Source organism: Crotalus tigris, unplaced genomic scaffold (genome assembly GCF_016545835.1).
Source record: "Crotalus tigris isolate CLP2741 ecotype Arizona unplaced genomic scaffold, ASM1654583v1 scf7180000017987.690289119674:8195010, whole genome shotgun sequence".
In the NCBI taxonomy this organism is placed as follows: domain Eukaryota; kingdom Metazoa; phylum Chordata; class Lepidosauria; order Squamata; family Viperidae; genus Crotalus; species Crotalus tigris.
The window spans coordinates 6,493,496-6,514,470 of NW_024096758.1; the positions used below are offsets into that span (position 1 = coordinate 6,493,496).

Consider the following 20,975-nt stretch of genomic DNA (forward strand, 5'->3'; position numbering starts at 1 on the left):
CCTAGCCACAGGTCGTCCTTGACCACAACTGAACCCAAAGTTTCCATTGTTAAGTGAGACAATTGTTCAGTGAGTTTTGCTCAATTTTTCAACCTGTCTTGCCACAGTTGTTCAGTGAATCACTGCAGTTGCTAAATTAGTAACAGAGTTGTTAAATCAATCTGCCTTCCCCATTGACTTTGCTTTTCAGAAGGTTGCAAAAGGTGATCACGTGACCCCCTGGGACACTGCAACCATCATAAATATAAGTCAGTTGCTAAGCAACCAAATTTTGATCATGTGACCAGAGAATGCTGAAATAGCCATAAGGGTGAAAAACAGTCATAAGGGTGAAAAACGGTCATAAATCACTTTTTTCAGTGCCATTGTATCTTCAAGCGATCACTAAACAAGTGGTTGTAAGTCAAGGATTATCTGTATTTTCAAGGTCAGAGTTTAATAAAGAAATGCTTAAAATGATACACCTTTTTCAGACATTTTGGGAACATTTATTTTCATTATATTCTGCATTTATTAGTATACACACATTAAATATGTATAATCACATATTTCCTAATCACGGTCAATTTCCAATATTAACAATGGTTCCTAGACCACCTCATGAAACTCCTCTGGAGTCTCTCATTGGACTAGGAAGTAGAGAGAGGCATACAAAATATATTAAGAAAATAAGACTGATATTTTTAGACAAACACATTAAATGTATTTATCAGAAGCAAGACCTAGATACATTTTGGATTAGGCTTCTCTTTTTTTATTTCTGATGTTGCTGCAATGATAAGCATTAAACTGGCTTGGTAAGCTTCTCAATACAAGCTGCTCCACCTTTTGTTACTTAGGTTGTGTGCACCCTGAAGGAATTTAATGAATATAGACAGTATTTGACCTCCCGCAAGCTGGAGTTTGAAAAACACTACCTAAGAGAACAAGTAAGTTCTGGAACCACTTGAAGTTTCCTCCTGTGCTAACAAGAATATTGCAAATATAATTTCTTGCTTTAGTATCCATTGAGTATGTACTATTCAGAAAATCTAGCTGGTATGGAGCACAGGAAGAGTGCGGCTGGATCAAAGCCACAGTTCATCTGATCCCACTTTCTAGGCGCATTTGGGAACCTCATCACCTTTGATTAAATAGTAATACTCATTTTTGACTTCTGCAGGTTATCTAGAAACTAATATATAAAGCATGCTGCCTATAATTCAAAACTTAATAAACAGCTATCAGTATTGGTAGCCATTGAAGATCTGATGAATCTGTTCATTTTAAAATCACCCAAATTGGTTGTTTTCATCACTCATGCTGGCAGTGATTTCTGCAGTGAAACTGTGCATTGTATGGAAGGTAGTTAGTAGGTTGTAATCTTGGTGTGGGTATAGAGGTGTCTTTCTATTTTCAAAGACAAAAGTATCATTTATAGACCCAAAGATGCTTTTTCACGAGGCAACTGGACTTCCTTGTTTTTTCTTGGAAGACATTTTGCTTCTTATTCAAGAAGCTTCTTCATCTCTTACTGGATGGTGGGGAATGGAAGGATTTATATTCCTTGCAGACAGTTGGTCATTTGCATTCCTTTGGAGAGTCATTGAGTCTACCTGGAGGCTTATCTGTGTTGTCAGGGTCACCTGAGTAGTGCAAATGGGTGTGGAGCCTTCTTGGAACTGCTGAAAGGACTGTGTGGAGACTGGAGATAGATGATGTTGTATCCCTCCCCCTCTGTTGAGAGAGGGCTGTTCAATTTTGACATAGATGGCCTCTTTGACCCCTCTTTCAAACCAGCGGTCCTCTCTGTCCAAAACGTGAACTTTGCTGTCTTTGAAAGAATGGCTTTTGTCTTTTAAATGCAGATGGACTACTGAATCTTGTTCTGATGGGTTTGTTCTCCTATGTTGTGCCATGTGTTTAGTTCTTAGCAATATTGTTCAAGCTATGGAGAATTACACCATAAAAGTTCCTTGGTCCCAAGCCAGGCTATTATGTAGTATTATCGTAATGTCAAAATGGTGGCAGCATCTTGCATAAACTCTTAATATCATCACACACTTTTTGTTTCCTACCTGATTACCAGAAAATGCTGGAGAAACAAGTCACCAAGCTACAAGACACTCATGTTCTTCCAGAGGCTGCAGAAACCTCAAAATACCGAGACTGGCTATTGAAAGAAGAAAGACCTACAATACAGGAGCAAGAGACTGTAATGAGGAACAGGTAAAGAATGCAACAGAGAGGATGGGCATTTGTACATGCAGTTCTCTTTTCCCATACTTTGCTGCATTCCCTGAGTAAATGTTGCCCAAGGTAATTGTGTCAATTTGCTTAATGGTAGAGCTGATCCTGGATAATTCCTTGAAAAGAATTTGTGCTGAGAATCAGCACTCTGGCATCGCATCTCTTTCTAGGGGCATTAATATTATTATTTCTTTTCTTTTTTTTTTGCAACACCTGACCTTTCACCTCTACGCAGAAAACTGTCTCTTGTGTGTTTTGGTCTATGTAGGAAAATCCCCATCCCTTTCCCATTTCCATGGGATATCATAGAATCACAGACTCTTGTAGTCCAAGCCCTGCAGCAACCCTCTGACCATTGCAGGTGAACGGCTGCCTGATGTTTGTTTGAGAGCCTCCAGTAATAAATCACCTGCAACTCTGGGAGAAAGGCTATTCGACTGCTTCATAATTCTTATAGCCAGGAAATTCCTCCATATTTTGAGTTTGGATCTCTCTCTGTAAAGCTAAGGTTCTTTTCCTACCCTCAGGCAGTACACAGAATGAATTCCCAGTCCTTCTCTGTGACCATCCTTTAAGTATTGGACAACTGCTATCATGTCTCCTCTTAGCTTTTCCTTCTTTGCACTAAATATACACAGTTCTTATCATCATTGTCCTCTTTTTTTAATAATAATTTTTATTAAAGTTTACAAATACAAAGCTAAAAAACACAAACTAAGAAAAATATAAAAAGTATAAAAAATAAAAAGTACAGAGAAAAAGAAAAAATAAGGAATAAAGATATATAAAGAAATTATTTCCCCCTTCATCAAAAGAAGTACAAATGTATCCCCATCTCTGATATTTCAACAAAAGAGCTCTTCTTTCCATGTATCATTTTTTCTCTTATCAACAAACAAATAAAGCCTCAATCATTCAATTCTAATTACTAGCCAATGCATTTAGAATAGGAGGGATAGCAAAATTAGAATGATAAACCAATACCTTTGCCTCAGATAATCCATCTAGAATCAAAGCAATGGCTTGGTAGAAAAACTATAGATACAAATCAGAGCCCCAGCAATGGGATAGCAAAGAATTACTTTCTGATTTAAGGAGAGCTACAGTAGATAGCGCTTAGAAGTGCAGAAAGGCTATAACCATAAGTAAGTATTTGTGAAGGTAATCACGGTATTGTATTAGCAAGGTAAAGGTCAAAAGAATAGTTTCAAATCTCAGACTTGAGGGCTGCTGGTAGCTTAGAAGATATGATAATTGATATGATACCATTCTTTTAAGTCCCCCTTAGTCCCCTATGGCAGTGTTTTCCAACCTTAGCAACTTTAAGATATGTGGACTTCAGATCCCAAAATTCCCCAGCTAGTATGGGGAATTCCAGCCAGAATTCTGGAAGTTGAAGCCCACATATTTTAAAGTGGCCAACGTTGGGAAACACTTTCTTAGGGGGACAGGATGAACACCCTTTGTCTTCATTTCTACCAGCTTCAGAGCACAGCAATACCATGGAGCAGTCATGGATTGGTTTTAAACGGATGACTAATGGGGGGAAATAATGTTGTTGTGGAAAGGAGTTTCCATTGGTGACCAGCACAAAGAGTAGATACTGTATACTTGTTTTCTCTTAAATTTTGCAGAAAATAGAATTATCCTTCCAGACAAGCCCCTAGCACATTTTTTTTGGGGCAACCATTAGGCTCAGTGCTTAACCTGATATTTTAAAAATAAAAATAATCTTAAAAAAGAGTTAAAGCATTGGCTTCAAGCATCACCTTATGTGGATGTTTTCAGGCCAACCCACTTTTTGAGGTAGGTTTGCATGATCTGGAAAAGAAAATTATCAACTGAGCAACTACTGGGGAGTAGAGAGGGAGCCAATGATGATTGGTCAAAGGGCTGCTGTTTTGTGATACATCCCTCCATATGTTGTCCATATTCCAATCTGCCCACTTAGGGTGAACATTTGTGGGGTCCTTGGTGCACTGATATGTCAAGAAAACAGCCAAGTTCAAAGAGCACCAATGACCCCACATTCTTGATAAGCTACAAATTTTCTCTTATGTTGGTATCTGTCAGCCCTGCAAAGTGGACCAGATCAAGAAACAAACCCCATGTAGACCTGACACTACTTTTAAGATTGAATATAGTAACAAAATCTGGCAAGTATGAATCTGCTTCCCCTTCTCCTTTTCTTATATATCATGTGAATTAGGGATTGTCTGTCTGAGAGGTTTATGTAACTCTCCCTTCTCATACAGGTCTAAAGAATGTTTATCTACTCGTTGCCATAGTAACTGATACAATGTCCCTCAAGGCCATCTTCTTTACTCTCTACCACAGCCCAGGAATATATTCCAAAATCTAAGAGAAGTGAATGTAGTTTGAATCTCAGATAGGCATTTCTAAACTTTTAATTCTTCATATTTCTTTTCTAAAAAATAAAGGTATTTAGAGCTAATCAACCAAGAACTGGAAAAACTTGAAGAGCTTGCAGAAGAGAACCGTAGCCTCAGCTTGGCTCAAGACGACAAAAAGAAGCAGGGGGCTGAGAAGAGAAAGCAGCTTCTGCTTCGTAAGAAAATGGAAGAGGTAATATGTGGCAGAAAGGGATAGGAAAAGCTCATATACCAGCCATGCTGCATGTTGGAAGTTTTATGACATTGCATATGCATTCAATGTTTGTTTTTAAGTCTGCTTTTTAAGGAAATCCTTACTGACTTATCAAATGGAATAACTCAGCCTACAAAATTCCATAATTCACCAATGATTTATGTTTTCCAAGAGATAGCCACGTTTTCCTTTGGAGCAAAAATTTCCTTGAAGGAATTTGTGGCACCCTAACTTACTGCTTTTAAAAATACTATGCTCTGAAGCACAAAAGCTTGTGATAAAAACAAAAGTGGCTAGTCTTAAAAGAGCACCTATCCCCCGTTTTTCAAACGACTTAAGTGTGGGTGTTCTTGTAGACAAACCATCTCAATGTCCTTTGCTCTACTCATTGTCTTGGTGTCGGGCAATGATGGTGAACTTTTTATGTCAAAAATATGGAAAATGTCTACCTTGATTTTGTTGACATGTCACCCAGCCTCTAAACAAAAGAGAAACAATTCTCTATCTCCACCCCCCACCCCACCCCATCTAGGCCACCTTTGAACAGTGGCACTTGGCAGCAGCACTGAGGCTGCTCCACATTGCATGAGGCCTTTGTTCTTGAAGCAGAAAATGCTCTTGTGTGGCCTCTCAGCCTCCAAAAACCACTTGAAAGCATGCTTCGTTCTCATGCAATTTTCAGAGGCTGCAGAGCCACACAAGAACACATCCCTCTTGCATGATTTCCAGAGGATCCACAGGTCACACATATTCGTATGACCTCTACAGCCTCCACAAAGGGGCATGCTTTCAAGAAGAGTTGTTATTGGCTGACACACCCAAAATGTCATGGTGTGTCATTGGTTTGCCATCTCTGGTGTTGAGCATTGGGAAGACCTGATGTTTTTCTTCCTTGTAACCATGGATTTTTCTCTGTGAAAAGCTTAGTGACCTGGTGTCAAGGTTCCAACTAATGAAACACTTCAAAGAACTTCCAGGCATTGTTTATCCTAAAAAGTCTTTTATTCATGTAACAAAATGTCCTCACGGCATGAATGAGGGATGCTAAGATCTAAATTCCCCTCCCCTGAGCACATATTTTGCCAGCATGTTCCCTCCCTTGATTTGCTGTCATAAATCACGTTCTCCTATTAGTTTGAAGGCCAAAGGTGCAGTAGCAGGATTTTTATCTAATATAATTACCCACATACATTCTTTCTTCTCCCCTCCCAGCATCATCTGAGTTAACTCTAAAAATACCACACAGCTCTGCATATTTTGTCAGAGCAAGAACATCCAATGTTAGTAGCGTTGACATCTGGGGGATTAACATTAGAAGCACATGATTGGTTGCTTGCCAGATTGTTCATCACTTTTCACTCTGGCTCTGCTAACATTTTTTATTTAAATAACAAATAAACCATTTCAGGATGTGGCTAATGATGGACCCTCCTTGGTTTCAGAGTTATGGTCTCTTCAATTAAGAGAGTGCTCAACCTTAGAACAATACATATTTAAAAAAATAAGTAGTAATATGCAAATTTTAAGCAAAAGGAAAATTATGGAGCTGTCTTCAAGTCTTGCAATATCACTGTTCTAAGTAGATCAAAGATACCTTAACCGCTATCCTATACAAGTCCTAAATTCTAGCCAGACTACACTATGTAGGACTTGTAATCCAATAAATCTGATAGGTATTGTTAGGTAAGATTATTACTAAACTGTCTGAAAGCATACCAAAAACCAGTAACAACTATCTTGAATTATCAGAGAGAAAAAGCAACCAATAGCTCATTTTTTTGGTTTTCAGGAATGGAAAAAAAAAGAAATGTCACTTTTAATAAAAATTGGTGATGATGTTAAACGAGAAGCGAGGATTGAAGAACAGCAACGGAAAAGCAAGGAAGATAAACTGAAACGGGTGAGTTGCTACAAGGAACAAGAGTGTCATCGTGTCATGAAATAGCTATAGGGCCTCCTAATAGTCAAATTCTGCTCAGTCTGGGGTGTGTTGCCATGTTCTCTTAGGGTATTCCCAGATATAAATCAAGATATTCCTTCTGCAAGCTGAATCAAACTAAAATGAGCCTATTAATCCACAGGGATGTAAATGTGGTCCTCCAACTGCATTTTGGCCCTGAAAAGCCTTGCCACCAGTTTGCAATGTTTAAGTCACAACGTTTGAAGGTGACACAAAGCTGGGAAGGCTGGGTCCTCTCCTTTAGAGAAAAGGTTTAAAAAGATCTTGTCTGCTGTGAAAGATCAGGTCCACATGTGAAGGTCCAATTGAACTAATTTATTGCTAATCATGCTATGCACCAGAATCTTCTCACACTAATGGTTAACACCTGCTTGGGGGTTAGATAAGGGTAAATGGAATTCACGGGGGGGGGTGGACTTAGTTCACTTGTGACTGTGTGGGGATTCTAGGCTGATTCTTCTTTTAACTCTGCTGCCCCCACCCCCACCCCAGGTTCTGCCACTCTTCTCCTTCAGATCTGGACAAATGAGCAGTGGGCCTAAATGAATAGGATGGAATTTAACAGCAAGAAATGAAAAGTTCTGCATCTAGTTAGAAAAAATGTATTACTACAGAATCTGGGTGAGGGGGGAACCTGACTTGGAAAGGTCAGGTAAAGTAATTGTTCTCTCCATACTCTCCTGGGGAGTTGTTCATGAGATAAGACAACAATTTGTTGGTCCTTTGATTCTTAGCAGAATTAGATTCCTGGCAAATACCAAGGTAACTTAAATCCCCTACTATCCCTATTGTGTGTCTCTTTGAAAGCCTGGTCATTAGATACAGAAAAGCCACATTTGTATCTTCAGCCGGCTTGGGTGGTCTGTAACAAACTCCTTCCACAATATAGCTTCTGTTCCTCTCTCATTTTTTTCTAACCCAAGTTCTTTCAAGAGCATTTCCATGCTCTTATTCCTGAATTTTCTCGGTGATGCCTATCACATCAGATTTGTCTTCAGAGTTGGATCTCTGGTTCTCCCTGCTCATTACCATTATTCTTATTTCCCTCACCTTAGCCATTGGTCCTTTTCTTAGACCTCTTGGGAGATACTTTGAATAATTGTTGGTTCCCCTCTTGGTCTACTTAGAAACAAGTCATGCTAGAGAAGAAAATGGCACACCACCTGATGAAACTGCAGGCGCGATTCCAAAGAGAGGGCCTATTGCCCTCCTCCAAAATCTTCCCCACAAGCACCCTTGAAGACCAGAGCTCATCAGATAAAAAAGATGGTAAGTGAATTGGAATGGCTGCTTGTCCTTTTTCCTTATATGCTTCCATTGATCCATCAGTAAATTGCAGCCAATATTGAAAAGATTTGGATCAGTTGATCAGCTATGATGGCGGTGGGGGTTGTGTACTAAGTGAGTGAGAGAATTGGCTGCCTCTCTAGCCCTTCATGGTGCAACCCTACCCAAGATTATAAATTGCTGTTCAACAATGAATTAGCGCTCTTTGGAAATAATGCTAAATCTGTGTGCAGAAGAAGGCTATCAGCTGATAGGTGGGCTCCTTCTTCATATTAGTATATCACTATTGTGGAATAGCGCTAAATGTGTATTAAGCTCTTTTTGAACATAGGTTGAATGCTCTTCAGGAATAGCACTACCTACTGTCACTGGCTATCAGCTAGTGGTCAGATTCCCTTGGAATGAACCTATGCAAAATCCTTGCATAGAACCAGAGGTCAAAAGTCATATCTCCACTAACTTCATATTAAGGAAAGTGGTTTCCCACTTGGTGGAAGCCTAGACAACCAAGATAGGATAATCAACCAAACCCTTTCTTTAATGTGCCCTTTCCACTGTAAATAAGAATAGCAACATTTCCCACTATTGCAATTATGCCAGTTAGTGATTGCCAGTTGAGACAGCAAATTTTATGCTGGCATAGTATTCTGCTGGTCCAAGAGCTGGTTGCGAAGATGAGTCCTTAGGCTGTAGACATGTTTGATAAGCAACAGATGGATGCTGCTAATAGAACAACGATGGTCACTCTCACTAGTAATCATCACCAGTAGTTGTGTGAGACAAATTAATATGGAAATCTCTAGAGTCATCTTCTCTGATATTGCAAATTCCATCAGGATTTTTTTTTTGCTTTGATGTATGTATTTTCTACTTTAATGTTGATCTTTTTTTCTAAGAATCCCCCTCTAAGAAAAGTATAGAAGACATTAGTGATGCTATGGAGCTGGAGAATGCATCAACAAGTCTCCCTGATAAAGAAACACAATTTTCCAAAGGTACTTTTCAGTTCTGTGATGCAAGAAAAAAGATTGGGCTGGAATAGTCGGTCTGGGGTCTGGAATGAGAACCACTTTTCAGGAGAATCAGTGAAATGAAAAATATAGGGAAAAAATAGTTCAAAGCTAAGGGTATAACAGTTTTATTACAAAGGTTGAGTGAAGGATCGCTGTAGGTCAGAATTGCAGAAAATGAACATGTATGGGCAGTAGGAACACACCTTATGTTTAAAATATATCAATATCTCGAATCACCATATTTTTTAGAAATTTTGTCTATAGTCAAATTTAAGAAAGGCGTTGACTGAAGTAGCCTGGGTAGGATGAATTACCTTTCTTGATTCATTAAGTAACAGTATGAATGGGTGCTTTTAAGCTGGCCAAAGAAACAATGAAGGAGGCTACAAACCCAGTGGCTGCATTCACCTGTCTAAACCTGGAAAGTTTGTGCCTTAGCTTATATGAACCCAAGTTGTTGAGTTAGTTGTTGGTTCAGTGTAGTTCTCTGCCAATCCAGAAATGGAGCTGATCTGGTAATCGGATTAAATGGCTATTAATCCATAAATGATGATATACCAACGAAATGACTGTTTTCATAAAATGTACAAAGCCAAAGTAAGTCACCTTTTCACTTCGTATAATATGCAAGCGCAGTCATATACATTTGGCATTCCCATTTGTCCACCCAAAACTATCCATAGCAATCTGTTTTTCTCTACTGGATGCTCACTCAGCTTCCGTTCAGGTAGGGAAAAAGAGAAATACCCCCTCCCCTTCATTCAGCAAGCCCTTGAAGAAACAAAGTGATCTCTGTTCCTGCTCTTGTCCTTCACTTGGCCTAAAGCACAAAGGTGGTCTGTGTGCTGGGAAAAGACTCTGGCTATAGGCTGTATCTAGCAATACTATTACTAGTTTTCTGAAATATCTAGCAAACCTCTCCTTTGGTTAGAAGCACCAGAGGTAAGCGTGGGTTTCATAACTCCAAAATTTGATTGCTCAGTTCTATCTCTTCCTCCCCACATCCCAGGTGATGTGACGATGCCTGGGAGCCAGATATCACTTTCCAAAGAAAGAAGTGATGCAAAATCTATCCATCTGCCTAGCTCCGAACTGATCCCAAGGAAATTTGCCAGTATTGCAGAGGTAAGATGTGTCTGGTGAAAAGGAAAAGTCTGCACTGCGAAGCCCCTAAATGGCCGCTTCTATCTTGCCTTGATTTAGAAGAATATCCAGTGTTAATCTGGCTAATCTCCTTACCTTTGCATATTCAGGTAGTTTTCAACTTACAACAGTTCACTTAGTGATTGTTCAAAGTTACAACAGCACTGAAGAAAGTGACTTGTGACTGTTTTCCACACTTACAACCATTGCAGCATCCCCATAGTCATGTGATCAAAATTCAGATGCTTGGCAACTGATTCATGTTTATAACGGTTGCAGTGTCCCAAGGTTACGTGATCATCTTTTGCAACCTTCTAACAAACAAAGTCAATAGGGAATCCAGATTCACTTCACAACTTGTACTACTAACTTAACAATGACAGTGATTCACTTAACTGTGGCAAGAAAGGTCCTAAAATGGGGGAAACTCACTTAACAAATGTCTCACTTAACAACAGAAAGTTTGGGCTCCATTGTGGGCATAAGTCAAGGATTACTTGTATTTTCTATTCCCCAAAAGTTCAGCATCAGCATAGTTGATCTACAAAAGAATCAGTTTGATATAGTGGTTAAGGTGCTGGCCTAGAAACCAGGAGACTGTGAGTTCTAGTCCTGCCTTAGGCACAAAAGCTGGCTAGGTGACTTTGGGCCTATCATTCTCTCAGCCCAGTTCCCTTCACAGAGTTGTTGTGGGGAAAATAAGAGGAGGAAGGAGTGTTAGTTACGTTTACCACCTTGAATAATTCATAAAGGAATACAGGTAGTCCTTGACTTACGAGCACAATTGAGCCTAAAATTTCTGTTGATAAATAAGGCAGTTGTAAAGTGAGCTTTGCCCCCTTTTATGATCTTTACTGCCACAGTTGTTAAGCAAATCACTGCAGTTGTTAAGTGAATCATGTGGTCATTAAGTGAATCTGATCTCCCCTCTTTGCTTGTTGGAAGCTGGCTGGAAGGGTTACAGATGGTTATCACATAATAATTCCCTTTGGGAGTTTAAAGGATAGAACAATACTAGCAGAAAATACGGGGAATATATGATGACCAAGAGACTTTATTGGCCATCATTGGATCAACTGGAAGAAAAATAATCCTGGTGACCAGCTGAGAATATAGCAGCTCAGCAGCACAAGATGAAAAGGACATTCAGGGAAGTGACCAGCTATGTTGGAAGGGTGTATCTAGTAACTAATTGGAGTTGGAGATAGCAATAGCACTTAGACTTATATACCACTCCATAGTGCTTAATAGCATTTTCTGAGCAGTTTACTAATGTCAGTATATTGCCTCTAACAATCTGGGCCCTCTTTTACCAATCTCCGAAGGATGGAAGGCTGAATCAACCTTGAGCCAGTTAGGATTGCACTCCTAGCCATGGGCAGAGTTAGCCTGCAATACTGCATTCTAACCACTGTGCCACCACAACTCATGTTGCTAAATTGGAATTAAATGTGGTAGATTAGTAGTGGGATGTGATTTGTAATGGGATTTGCAGCAAGCTGGAAGTGTGTAGCAGAAAGATGTATTCTCACATACAGGTAATAGTGGGCGGCCCATAGTAATGACAGGGCAAGATGAAAGTTTGGATAACAGACATATTTTGCCTTCATACTGGCTGGGGAATTCTGGAAGTTGAAATTGAAGCCATACAACTTAAAGTTGCCAAGGCTGAGAAATACTGCTGTAATACATAAGAGTGGAGTCATAGCAAATTCAGTCTTTCTTTTAAGCTCAGTTAGGTAAGATTGGAGCTGTTCAAATTGAAGTTGAAATATTCAAATAAATATTCTCATCCCTACTTTTTAAATATATATATTTTTTAAACTTTGTAGCAGGAAACGCTTGTTGAGAAAGATCTTCACCAAAAGGGAAGCCGTGACTTGGAGCCAGGTAATGAGTGAGCAGTCTCCTTCCCCAACACTTAAAATAAATAAGATGGCACAGATTGAGGAGTTTTCTGCGTCTTTTGTTGCAGTAATAACATATTGTTAAGTGGGGGAGTTTCAGTTCTTCATCAATGCTAAAATTTGTGCATAAATTAGTTGACTGGGGCCAAACTATATGATGTAAGTTAGATAAAAATCTGAATCTAGTGGCACCTTGAAAACTAAAAACTATTATGGCAAAAATTGTTGTCCATGTCATCCTCTGAATAAGGCATATATATATATATATGTGTGTGTGTGTGTGTGTGTGTTAAAACAAGGATATCTGTGGTTTTTATGCTTAGAATGAAATCATAAGAAATAAAATATACAAGCTAGAGACACTATAGACATAATTCCTTGGACCGATAAGTGACTGAGGGCTGCAATTCTATTTGTGTGTTAAAATGTGTGAATCTGTTACACCCAATAGGTTAGCAATTGTTGGAAACCTATTTATTGTCTTTGCTTTAATTGATAAATTTCCTTTATTCTTTTATTCCTTTATTCATTCTTTAATACATACCGAATATCAAGCTGGAGACTCAAGGTTAGAGTCTCCAGTTTGATATTAGGTATGTATTCATTATTAGGAAAGATCCATGGGATCTAGTATGGGGACATTTGGTCAGCTCAAAATCCCGCATGTCTGTGCTGCTGACCAGTTCCCTAGCATCTACCAGTCTTCTTGCCTTAGCTAATTTTATTTCTTTTTATTTACAAAAAATGAATAGAAAGTCAACATACTGCAAAGCAAAATATCACTTATTTCCAACAATGCCTCTGAGCCAGACATAGAGCCCAGAGAGGGTTTGCCACCAAGTAATTCTGAAGGCCCTAAGCAGAAAAGCAACCATTACACATTTCTAAAATATATCAATAATTTTGTTGCAGTGTTTATATACCACCTTAGTACGTAAAGTCATCACACACAATGGTAACACAGAGAGCAACCTACATTTTTATTACTGTATAGGCAACGTATAATTGCTTTTTACAGCCTCCAGAATCCCCTCCAGCCACATCTCTGAATTTCAGTGGCTTGATTACAATTGTCAAAATTTTGCAGTCCGCTACCCTGCATTGTGACTCAGGAAGGGCATAAAACATGTAGCTGTTAGCCTTAAAGAGTACTTAATGCAGGAGAACTCTGTTCTTACCCTTCTGAATGACATATTTTCCCACTGAAGTTCGTACCCCAAACAAACTGAGTTGGTGTCTAGCCACACTTTAACAACAATATTCATAATGGTGCAGCTGAGGCCATCGCATATCCCACAGAGAACACAATTTTCCGCTTGAATGACACTATTAATAATCTTGCTGTTGAATGCAAGTTTGTGGTAGACAATCTTTTCATGATTCTCAAGGCCACTTTGCCCTTACACTATTTAATCCAGCCTTTAGCAAGAAAAAGGACTGGTATTTCATTCCCACCTCAGGCAAATTTTCTTACAAATCTCTCCCACTCTTTAGATCAGTGGTTCTCAACCTGTGGGTCGGGACCCCATTTGGGGTTGAACGACCATTTCACGGGAGTCGCCAAACAACGCAGTCCACCATTTTTTCCCCCTTTTCTTTGGCCACGCCCCTGGCATCCGGTGATGTGTAAGTGGTTGGGGGTCACCACAACATGGGAAACTGAATTATGGGGTCGCGGCATTAGAAAGGTTGAGAACCACTGCTTTAGATGATCCCATGTGACTCTTTGAATCCTGAGGCCTTTTGAGAAATCAAGTTGATGGATATAATTGTAGTTTTGTAGACTTTTATGAACAATAAAACTGTAAAAAATAGTTGTTGCCTAGTAAGCAAGGGGCTTGTGTATGTGTTTATGTGTCTGTGTGTCTATCTCTCTGTGTGCACATGCATGAGTTTATGCCATCCTGCCTGAAGTTGCAGAAAGGCCCAGACCATTTCCAGCTTTTGAGGATCTTAGCCTTAATAAAATTTAAATATGAGAATGTAGAAAAATAAAAGGTAATCTCAACATTCAAGGTTTGTTTTTTTTTTTAAAAAATTAGCATTTAAATCTGAGCCCCCTTTTTAGTTTGAGGTTCAGGACAAATGGCCATCCTGACTTTTCCTTCTCACTGATTTTGGGTGAGCAATAAAGGCATAAAGAGGAAATGGAGGAGAAAAAAGAGGTGGCTAAGGAAATCAAGACGGAAAAGAGCCAGGTTAGAGGAATGGAGGCTATGGGAAGCCATGAGTGTCCTCCAGGATTTACTTCTATCCCCAATATTTCTCTCCTTTTTTTTGTGTGTTGCCCCTTCACTCTCCATTCACATTGATGTTTTGCTATCTTGCAGCTGAATTCATGAGCATCCTTTACTGCCTAGAACCACTGGGAGCCAGGTAGCATATCAAATAAATAAATTAAATCAGTTACTAATTTAGCAACTGCATTCACTGCAACATGTTAAACTGGTTAGGGTTTTTGTGGCTTTAGCATGATAGATGATTTAGGGGCCATTTAGTTAGCGTATGGTACAATCTATTGTATAAGCCCAGACAAAGGGTTAGATCAGGTACCAAATTAAGCATATAGTGTGAACATAGCTAGTGTGCCTCCTCCATTGTACAATTGCAAGTCTACAAGCAAGATTTGTATTTTTTTTCTTCACATTTCAAATTAGGCCCATACATGGTCCCTGATTGGTAGGGCTGGGACAAAACTAAATTTGGATTAATTTTATTTAAATTCAAAAGTTTAATTAACGTAAAATATAGTTAGTATGAAGACTTTCCCATTTGTACTTGGTCATTTTCCTTTCTTTCATATTTAAAATTTGAATTTGCTAATAACTTTTAGAAGTATTTAATACCGGGTTCAAGATTTTCAGGGCCTTAGTTTGTGCATTTCAGTTTTAAAAGCTTTATTCTTGTGCATTGAGCAGTCCCACCATGAGCATTGAAACTGGCAGGGTAATAAGTAGGTTTCTTCTCCTTTTCATAAGTCCTCCTATCTTAGATACCACTTCTTGTCCTTTGGTGCAGGCGAATCTGCTGTTCCTCAACCTGGCAGCAGCAAAGTTTCCTTCTCTTCAACCAAGGATGTTGTGTCCATGACCAGCAGTGCGGTCAGTAACAACCCATCAGTGAATCCTGGGTCTGGCATGGCAGGAATGAGCAAAGATAAATTTCCAACCTCTGCTTCCGCTGCATGTGCCAGCAATGATGGGGGAGCATCAGTCTGTGGATCAGCTGGTTGTGGAAGCAAAGCTTCCTGTTCTGGATCAGCTGGTTGTGGGAGCAAAACTTCATGTTGTGGATCAGCTGGTTGCGGAAGCAAAACTTCATGTTGTGGATCAGCTGGTTGTGGAAGCAAGATTTCCTGTTCTGGATCAGCCGGTTGTGGAAGCAAGACTTCTTGTTGCAGATCAGCTGGTTGTGGAAGCAAGACTTCCTGCTGTGGATCAACTGGATGTGGAAGCAAAACTTGCAAATCAACCAGATGTGGGAGCAAGACCTGTGGATTGGCCAGATGTGGGAGCAAAACTTCCTGCTGTGGATCCACTGGTTGTGGAAGCAAGACTTCCTGTTGTGGATCAACTGGATGTGGAAGCAAGACTTCCTGTTGCGGATCAGTTGGATGTGGGAGCAAGACTTCCTGTTGTGGTTCCGGTTGTGGACTAGGAGGATATTCCAGTAACAGTGGCAAGACCGGCTGCTGTGGATCAGCTGGGTGTGGGAGCAGCAATGGAAAAGCAGGTGGTGGTTATGATTCAAGTGGCAGCAGCAAACATGGAACAAGCAACAGCAACAACAAGCACATTTTCTCATGCTCAGGTGGTAAGTCTTACCTCAAGATGCAGTCTCATGTCCTGGGAGTGAAATGAGACAAACAGTCATAAAAAATGACAGGAGGATAAAGTAATTCTATAGAGAAAATGTTCATTGCATGGAGGGGGGGCTGTCATTAGATACCCATAGCTGATGAAGGCTAGAGTTGCGACTATAATGGAGGTTGTCAGTCATTAGCGGTCATAAAATGGGTCCATTGCGTGAGCAATCTGATTTGACAATGTTTTTTGCAGCAGTCATTAATTAAATGCAGTAGTCATCAGTGTGAACCCATTGTTCACTGTGAGTGTGGTTTTGCAAAAACTGGAAGTAAATGCTGGTAAGTCCTTGACTTACAATCACAATTGGAAGCAGAGTTTTTGTTGCCAAGCAAGGCGATTGTTAAGCGAGTTGTGCCCAATTTTATGACCTTTTTTGCCATGATTGTTAAGTGAATCATTGCAGTTGTTAAGTCAATTATGCAGTTGTTAAGTGAATCTGGCTTCCCGCATTGGCTTTGCTTCTGGGAAATTGGCTGGAAAGGTTGCAAATCGTGATCGCATAGTCCCAGGGCAATGCAGCCATTGTAAATATATGCCATTGCCAAATGCTCATGTTTTGATTGTGACACGGGGATACTTGAACAGTTGTAAGTGTGAGGTCCACTTATAGGTCACTTTTTCAGTGCCATTGTAACTTTGAATGCTTACTAAATGAGGCCCACCTATATATACTTCATTCTGTTTCCAATTAAAGGTAGAGAAACCATGTCTCAGTGATGCTAATGAGCTTGGATATAGACGACACATCTAAATGTGCAATCCTTGTTCTGATTGTGTTGCTGGTATCTTTAATGCTGCTGTGTCCTCATCGACTTGAAAGGCCCAAAGCGCTTCATGATGCTCTGTTGGCCTGTGCCAAATTATGATTTGTTGCATCAGAGTAATATAGTTGGGTGGCTATGAAATTTGAATTCTGGGCATTTGCAAATGCAAGTTATTGCTTGTGCTTTTCACCATAGGAGCAAATCCATCTCACCGAACTCCATCGAAGCCGTCAGGCAAAGCATCCATATATTCTGCAGCCCCTCGTCACGCTGCTAACGAGGGCTCTTGTAAAGTGAAGCAAAAGAAGAAAGCAATTTTAATGGTACAACTCCACCTGTTGGACTTGAAAAAGCTGAGAGGCTAGGCTTGGGCTGAGGAAGGGCCTAAATAGATAGCAAGTAGACTACGAGGAGTAGTTTAAACTCTGGGCTGACTGACCATTGCATGCAAATCATTGATAACATTTTTTTAAAATCCTTTTTTAATTTTGCTAGAATGAGCCAGAAAGTCAACCACGTGAAAGACACTCAGAGAAGAAGAGACGACTTAGTAAGGGGAAAACAGGTAAGGGCCAAACTATTTTTCCACTGGGTTTAACTAATTCACACTTTTTCAGGCCTGCTGCAGCAGCTGGACATTTAATATTAGGCCTGTGATTCCACATCTAGATAATCTCTTTTTTACAAAACAAAGAACTCACTCCTACGAGCCTTTCTCTGAAAGGATCCTTCTGTGAAAATAATTGCAAATACAAGGGCAATTCGGAAATAAATCTCCATTTGGTTATCAATGACGAACACTCGCAGATACAGAACTTGTATTATACACATTAGAAAACTATAACATTACATTACTTTTCGACATAATTGCCATTCAAATTGAGGCACTTGTCATAATGTCTTACAAGGTTTGAAATTCCTTCTGCAAAAAAATCTCCCGCCTGTTTTGTGCTCCTCAGAAAGGAGTTTTGGTACCCAATGAGCACAGAACTTGCAGTATCCCAAATTTTCTGTCACTACCTCGTACAAAACAGTCCGAGAAATTTGGGAAAAGTGTAAAGAAAGTGCAGATATAGTGAATCAATGGACTTCAAGGACCTTTTTGTCAATTTCCTGCAAGAGTTCATCACTGACTACAGATGGGCGGACACTTCTTGCCTCATCGTGCACGCCAGTTCGTCCATCTTTAAACATGTGACACCATTGACGTAGGACACCTTCACTCATCACTTTTGATCTGTAAACATTACACAGTTCGTGATGAATTGCAGCTGCCAAAAGTTTTTTTGCACACAGGAATCGTATTACTGCACACACTTCATATTTGGAGTTATTTTCTGTGCTAGGGTTCATTTTCATTTGATCTAGTGGATGAGTCAACTGCAACACAACCTTTTCCTTCCTTCCTTCCTCACTGCCTACTGAACGACTGTGCCATAGGAAGGGCATTGTTATCCCCGCCTATTTCTTGCACATGCTCAAATGGAGGTTTATTTCCGAATTGCCCTCGTATATGCTCTGAGTATCATTTCTGCTTCATGAAGGGGCATTACAGATAATCCTCAACTTATGATCACAATTGAGCCCAAAATTTCCATTGCTAAGGAAGACAGTTGTTAAGTGAATTTTGCCCCATTTTATGATCTTTCTTGCCACAGTTGTTAAGTGAATCACTGCAACTGTTAAGTTACTAACACGGTTGTTGAGTGAATACAACTTCCCCATTGACTTTGCTTGTCAGAAAGTCACAAAAAGTGATCACATGACCTCAGGACATTGCAACAGTCATAAATATAAGTCAGTTGCCAAGCGTCTGAATTTTGATCATGTGACCCTGGAGATATTGCAAAGGTCATAAGTATGAAAAATGATCATAGGTCACTTTTTCCAGTGCCATTGTAACTTCAAATGGTCACTAAATGAACTACTATAACTTGAGGCCTAGCTATACTAGATATGAATAATCACCTGTCAATGCCATTGGTATGTCCTTCTGTCTTGCTTGTCTCCCTTTTGGTGGACTTTAAAGAGGAATTTCCATTTCCACCAGCAAGTGATGTTGCTGAAGCAGCTGCATTTTACATTTTGTTAATCTGTGTGGCCATTGGTGGGAATGCCTGATGGTCAACTCCTGATTTTTCGTCGTAGTAGCAAATGATAAAACTGGGTGAAAAAGCCAAACTGCAGGATTGTGAGGCCAGGAGATAGGCCAGTATGGTGGGCAAATGAGTTTTGCTTCCCCTGCTTTTGGGGAAAGAGGAACTGGCTTTTGTAGTGAACTAAAAGGAAAGAGTGAGACAGTTTCTCTAGCCAGTAGCTTAGCATTAGCATTGATTAAAATATCACTTATTAGCCATGCTTTGATAAGCTATCAGTTTTCAGGAAGTATTGCAGACTTAAACAGAAGTGCCTGTGGCGTCCTGATGGGTAAAATGGTGAAAATGATTCTGGCTTAGTGTCCATTCTGAAATTAAAACACTTTGATGACAGAATGGCTGACCACCACCTAGAAATATTCCATCAAATAATAATAATCCCATTTGGGATGGTGAGTGGAAGAGAACAAGGCATTCTTAAGCTCTCTACAGTGTGTTCAGTTTCAACAGTTATACGTTGGGCTGCATATCTACTCCATTTATATATCAAAATCCCATGTCTGACTTAGTGGACTCCCCTTATTTGACATTCAGTTGTGTTAGAGTTTTGTGGATTAAAGTGACGGGAACCTTGGCATTTAAAGGCTCCTTTCATTAATTAGATTGCTATTATAGCATGTTAATGCTGGTATTCACCTTCTTTCAGAGCATGTGACTACAAAATTTCACGACAATGAGGATTGTGAGTCATCTTACTCAGCTTATCTTCAGCGCTTGCTTTCTACTTCGTAAGTCTCAGATACCCTAAAACATCCATTTCTAACACTTATATTACTGAACCACAATCCCCAGAATTGCCAATAAGTTTCTTTTATCATTCTGATCAGAAGCATGTTGCCAGGGTGTTCATTGGAGGGCAATATATGTCTGAGTGTATGTGTACCTGTATATCTCCATCTCTGTCTCTCTCTCTCTCTGTGTGTGTATGTATGGGTGTAGTAGTTTGCTCCACTATCTTCCATTGACTCCCCCATCACTTTTTGCTTTCAGAGATCAATCGGCACTTCGAGAGAGCCTCAAAGGAAAAGTAGGTCACTCGATTAATCATTCATACATTTGAGGTAACTGTGTACCTGTAAGAGCCGTGGTGGTGCAGTGGTTAGAATGAAGTATTGCAGGCTAATTCTGCCGACTGCCAGCAGGTCGATCCTGACAGGCTCAAGGTTGACTCAGCCTTCCATCCTTCCGAGGTTGGTAAAATGAGGACCCAGATTGTTGGGGACAATATGCTGACTCTGTAAACCGCTTAGAGAGGACTGTAAAGCACTGTGAAGCAGCATATAAGTGCTAAGTGCTAAATAAATAAATAAATAAATAAATAAATGTTTACGGTACAGTTAGGTAGACTTGGGCAGGAACCCATAAAGAACCTCACCAAAGCGAATTCTAGCAAAACTTAACAATTTGTAGAATGAATTGGTTATACATGCTGAGCAGCCCCAGTTTATTCTACTGTATGGGTGATACATTAGAAGATCATGCCTGGCTCTTAATGTATTTTTATTTTTGTTTTATATTGCGCATTTTGTGTTTTTATTTTTTTAACTTAAAGCCACTAGGCTTGCACAGTGGCAGTATCGTAACAATGAGGTTTACCTCAGGCACAATTATTACTAATTGAAATTTAAAGCAATTTATAGTCATGTAACAGCTGTCTAGAGTCACTTTGGATAGTGAGATAGGTAGCATATAAATTTAATAAATGAATGAATCAATGAATGAATGTGAGATGGGTGGCTATATAAAAATCAAATAAATATATAATTCTTCTAAGCACCAAGTGGTTTTGTTTCAACAGTGGGTTTAAAAACCAGGATGTAGAAAATAGGATTTTGATTGCTAAAATACTGTACTAAAAGGATTAAATATCCCATCTGTCTGGTGCTACTCCATTCACCATCCACCTGGATGATTAAAAATGGACTTGGGAGATCTAATCACTAATAGCCTGAACAAGTAATTCTTGACTTATGATTGGTAATTGAATCCAGGATTACAGTTGTAAATTATCGTGGTTGTTAAACAGATCATCATGTGACTGGA

The 20,975-nt window shown here is 39.6% G+C and overlaps 1 protein-coding gene across 4 annotated transcripts in view; it reads left to right on the forward strand.

The window, feature by feature from the left end:
• FSIP2 (fibrous sheath interacting protein 2) overlaps positions 1 to 20,975 on the forward strand; it is a 60,104-nt gene that overhangs the window by 4,713 nt on the left and 34,416 nt on the right. For 2 of the 4 annotated variants that reach the window (XM_039346212.1, XM_039346213.1), the window contains exons 4-16: positions 840 to 929; positions 2,069 to 2,208; positions 4,671 to 4,815; positions 6,626 to 6,736; positions 7,924 to 8,065; positions 8,980 to 9,078; positions 10,106 to 10,221; positions 12,072 to 12,129; positions 15,165 to 15,959; positions 16,972 to 17,099; positions 17,272 to 17,341; positions 19,579 to 19,660; positions 19,923 to 19,959. In XM_039346212.1, coding sequence (XP_039202146.1) covers positions 840 to 929; positions 2,069 to 2,208; positions 4,671 to 4,815; positions 6,626 to 6,736; positions 7,924 to 8,065; positions 8,980 to 9,078; positions 10,106 to 10,221; positions 12,072 to 12,129; positions 15,165 to 15,959; positions 16,972 to 17,099; positions 17,272 to 17,341; positions 19,579 to 19,660; positions 19,923 to 19,959 — 2,013 coding nt within the window. Of the gene's footprint in view, positions 1 to 839; positions 930 to 2,068; positions 2,209 to 4,670; positions 4,816 to 6,625; positions 6,737 to 7,923; positions 8,066 to 8,979; positions 9,079 to 10,105; positions 10,222 to 12,071; positions 12,130 to 15,161; positions 15,960 to 16,971; positions 17,100 to 17,271; positions 17,342 to 19,578; positions 19,661 to 19,922; positions 19,960 to 20,975 lie in introns of those variants that run through there. The other 2 variants (XM_039346215.1, XM_039346214.1) reach the window with 2 other exon arrangements.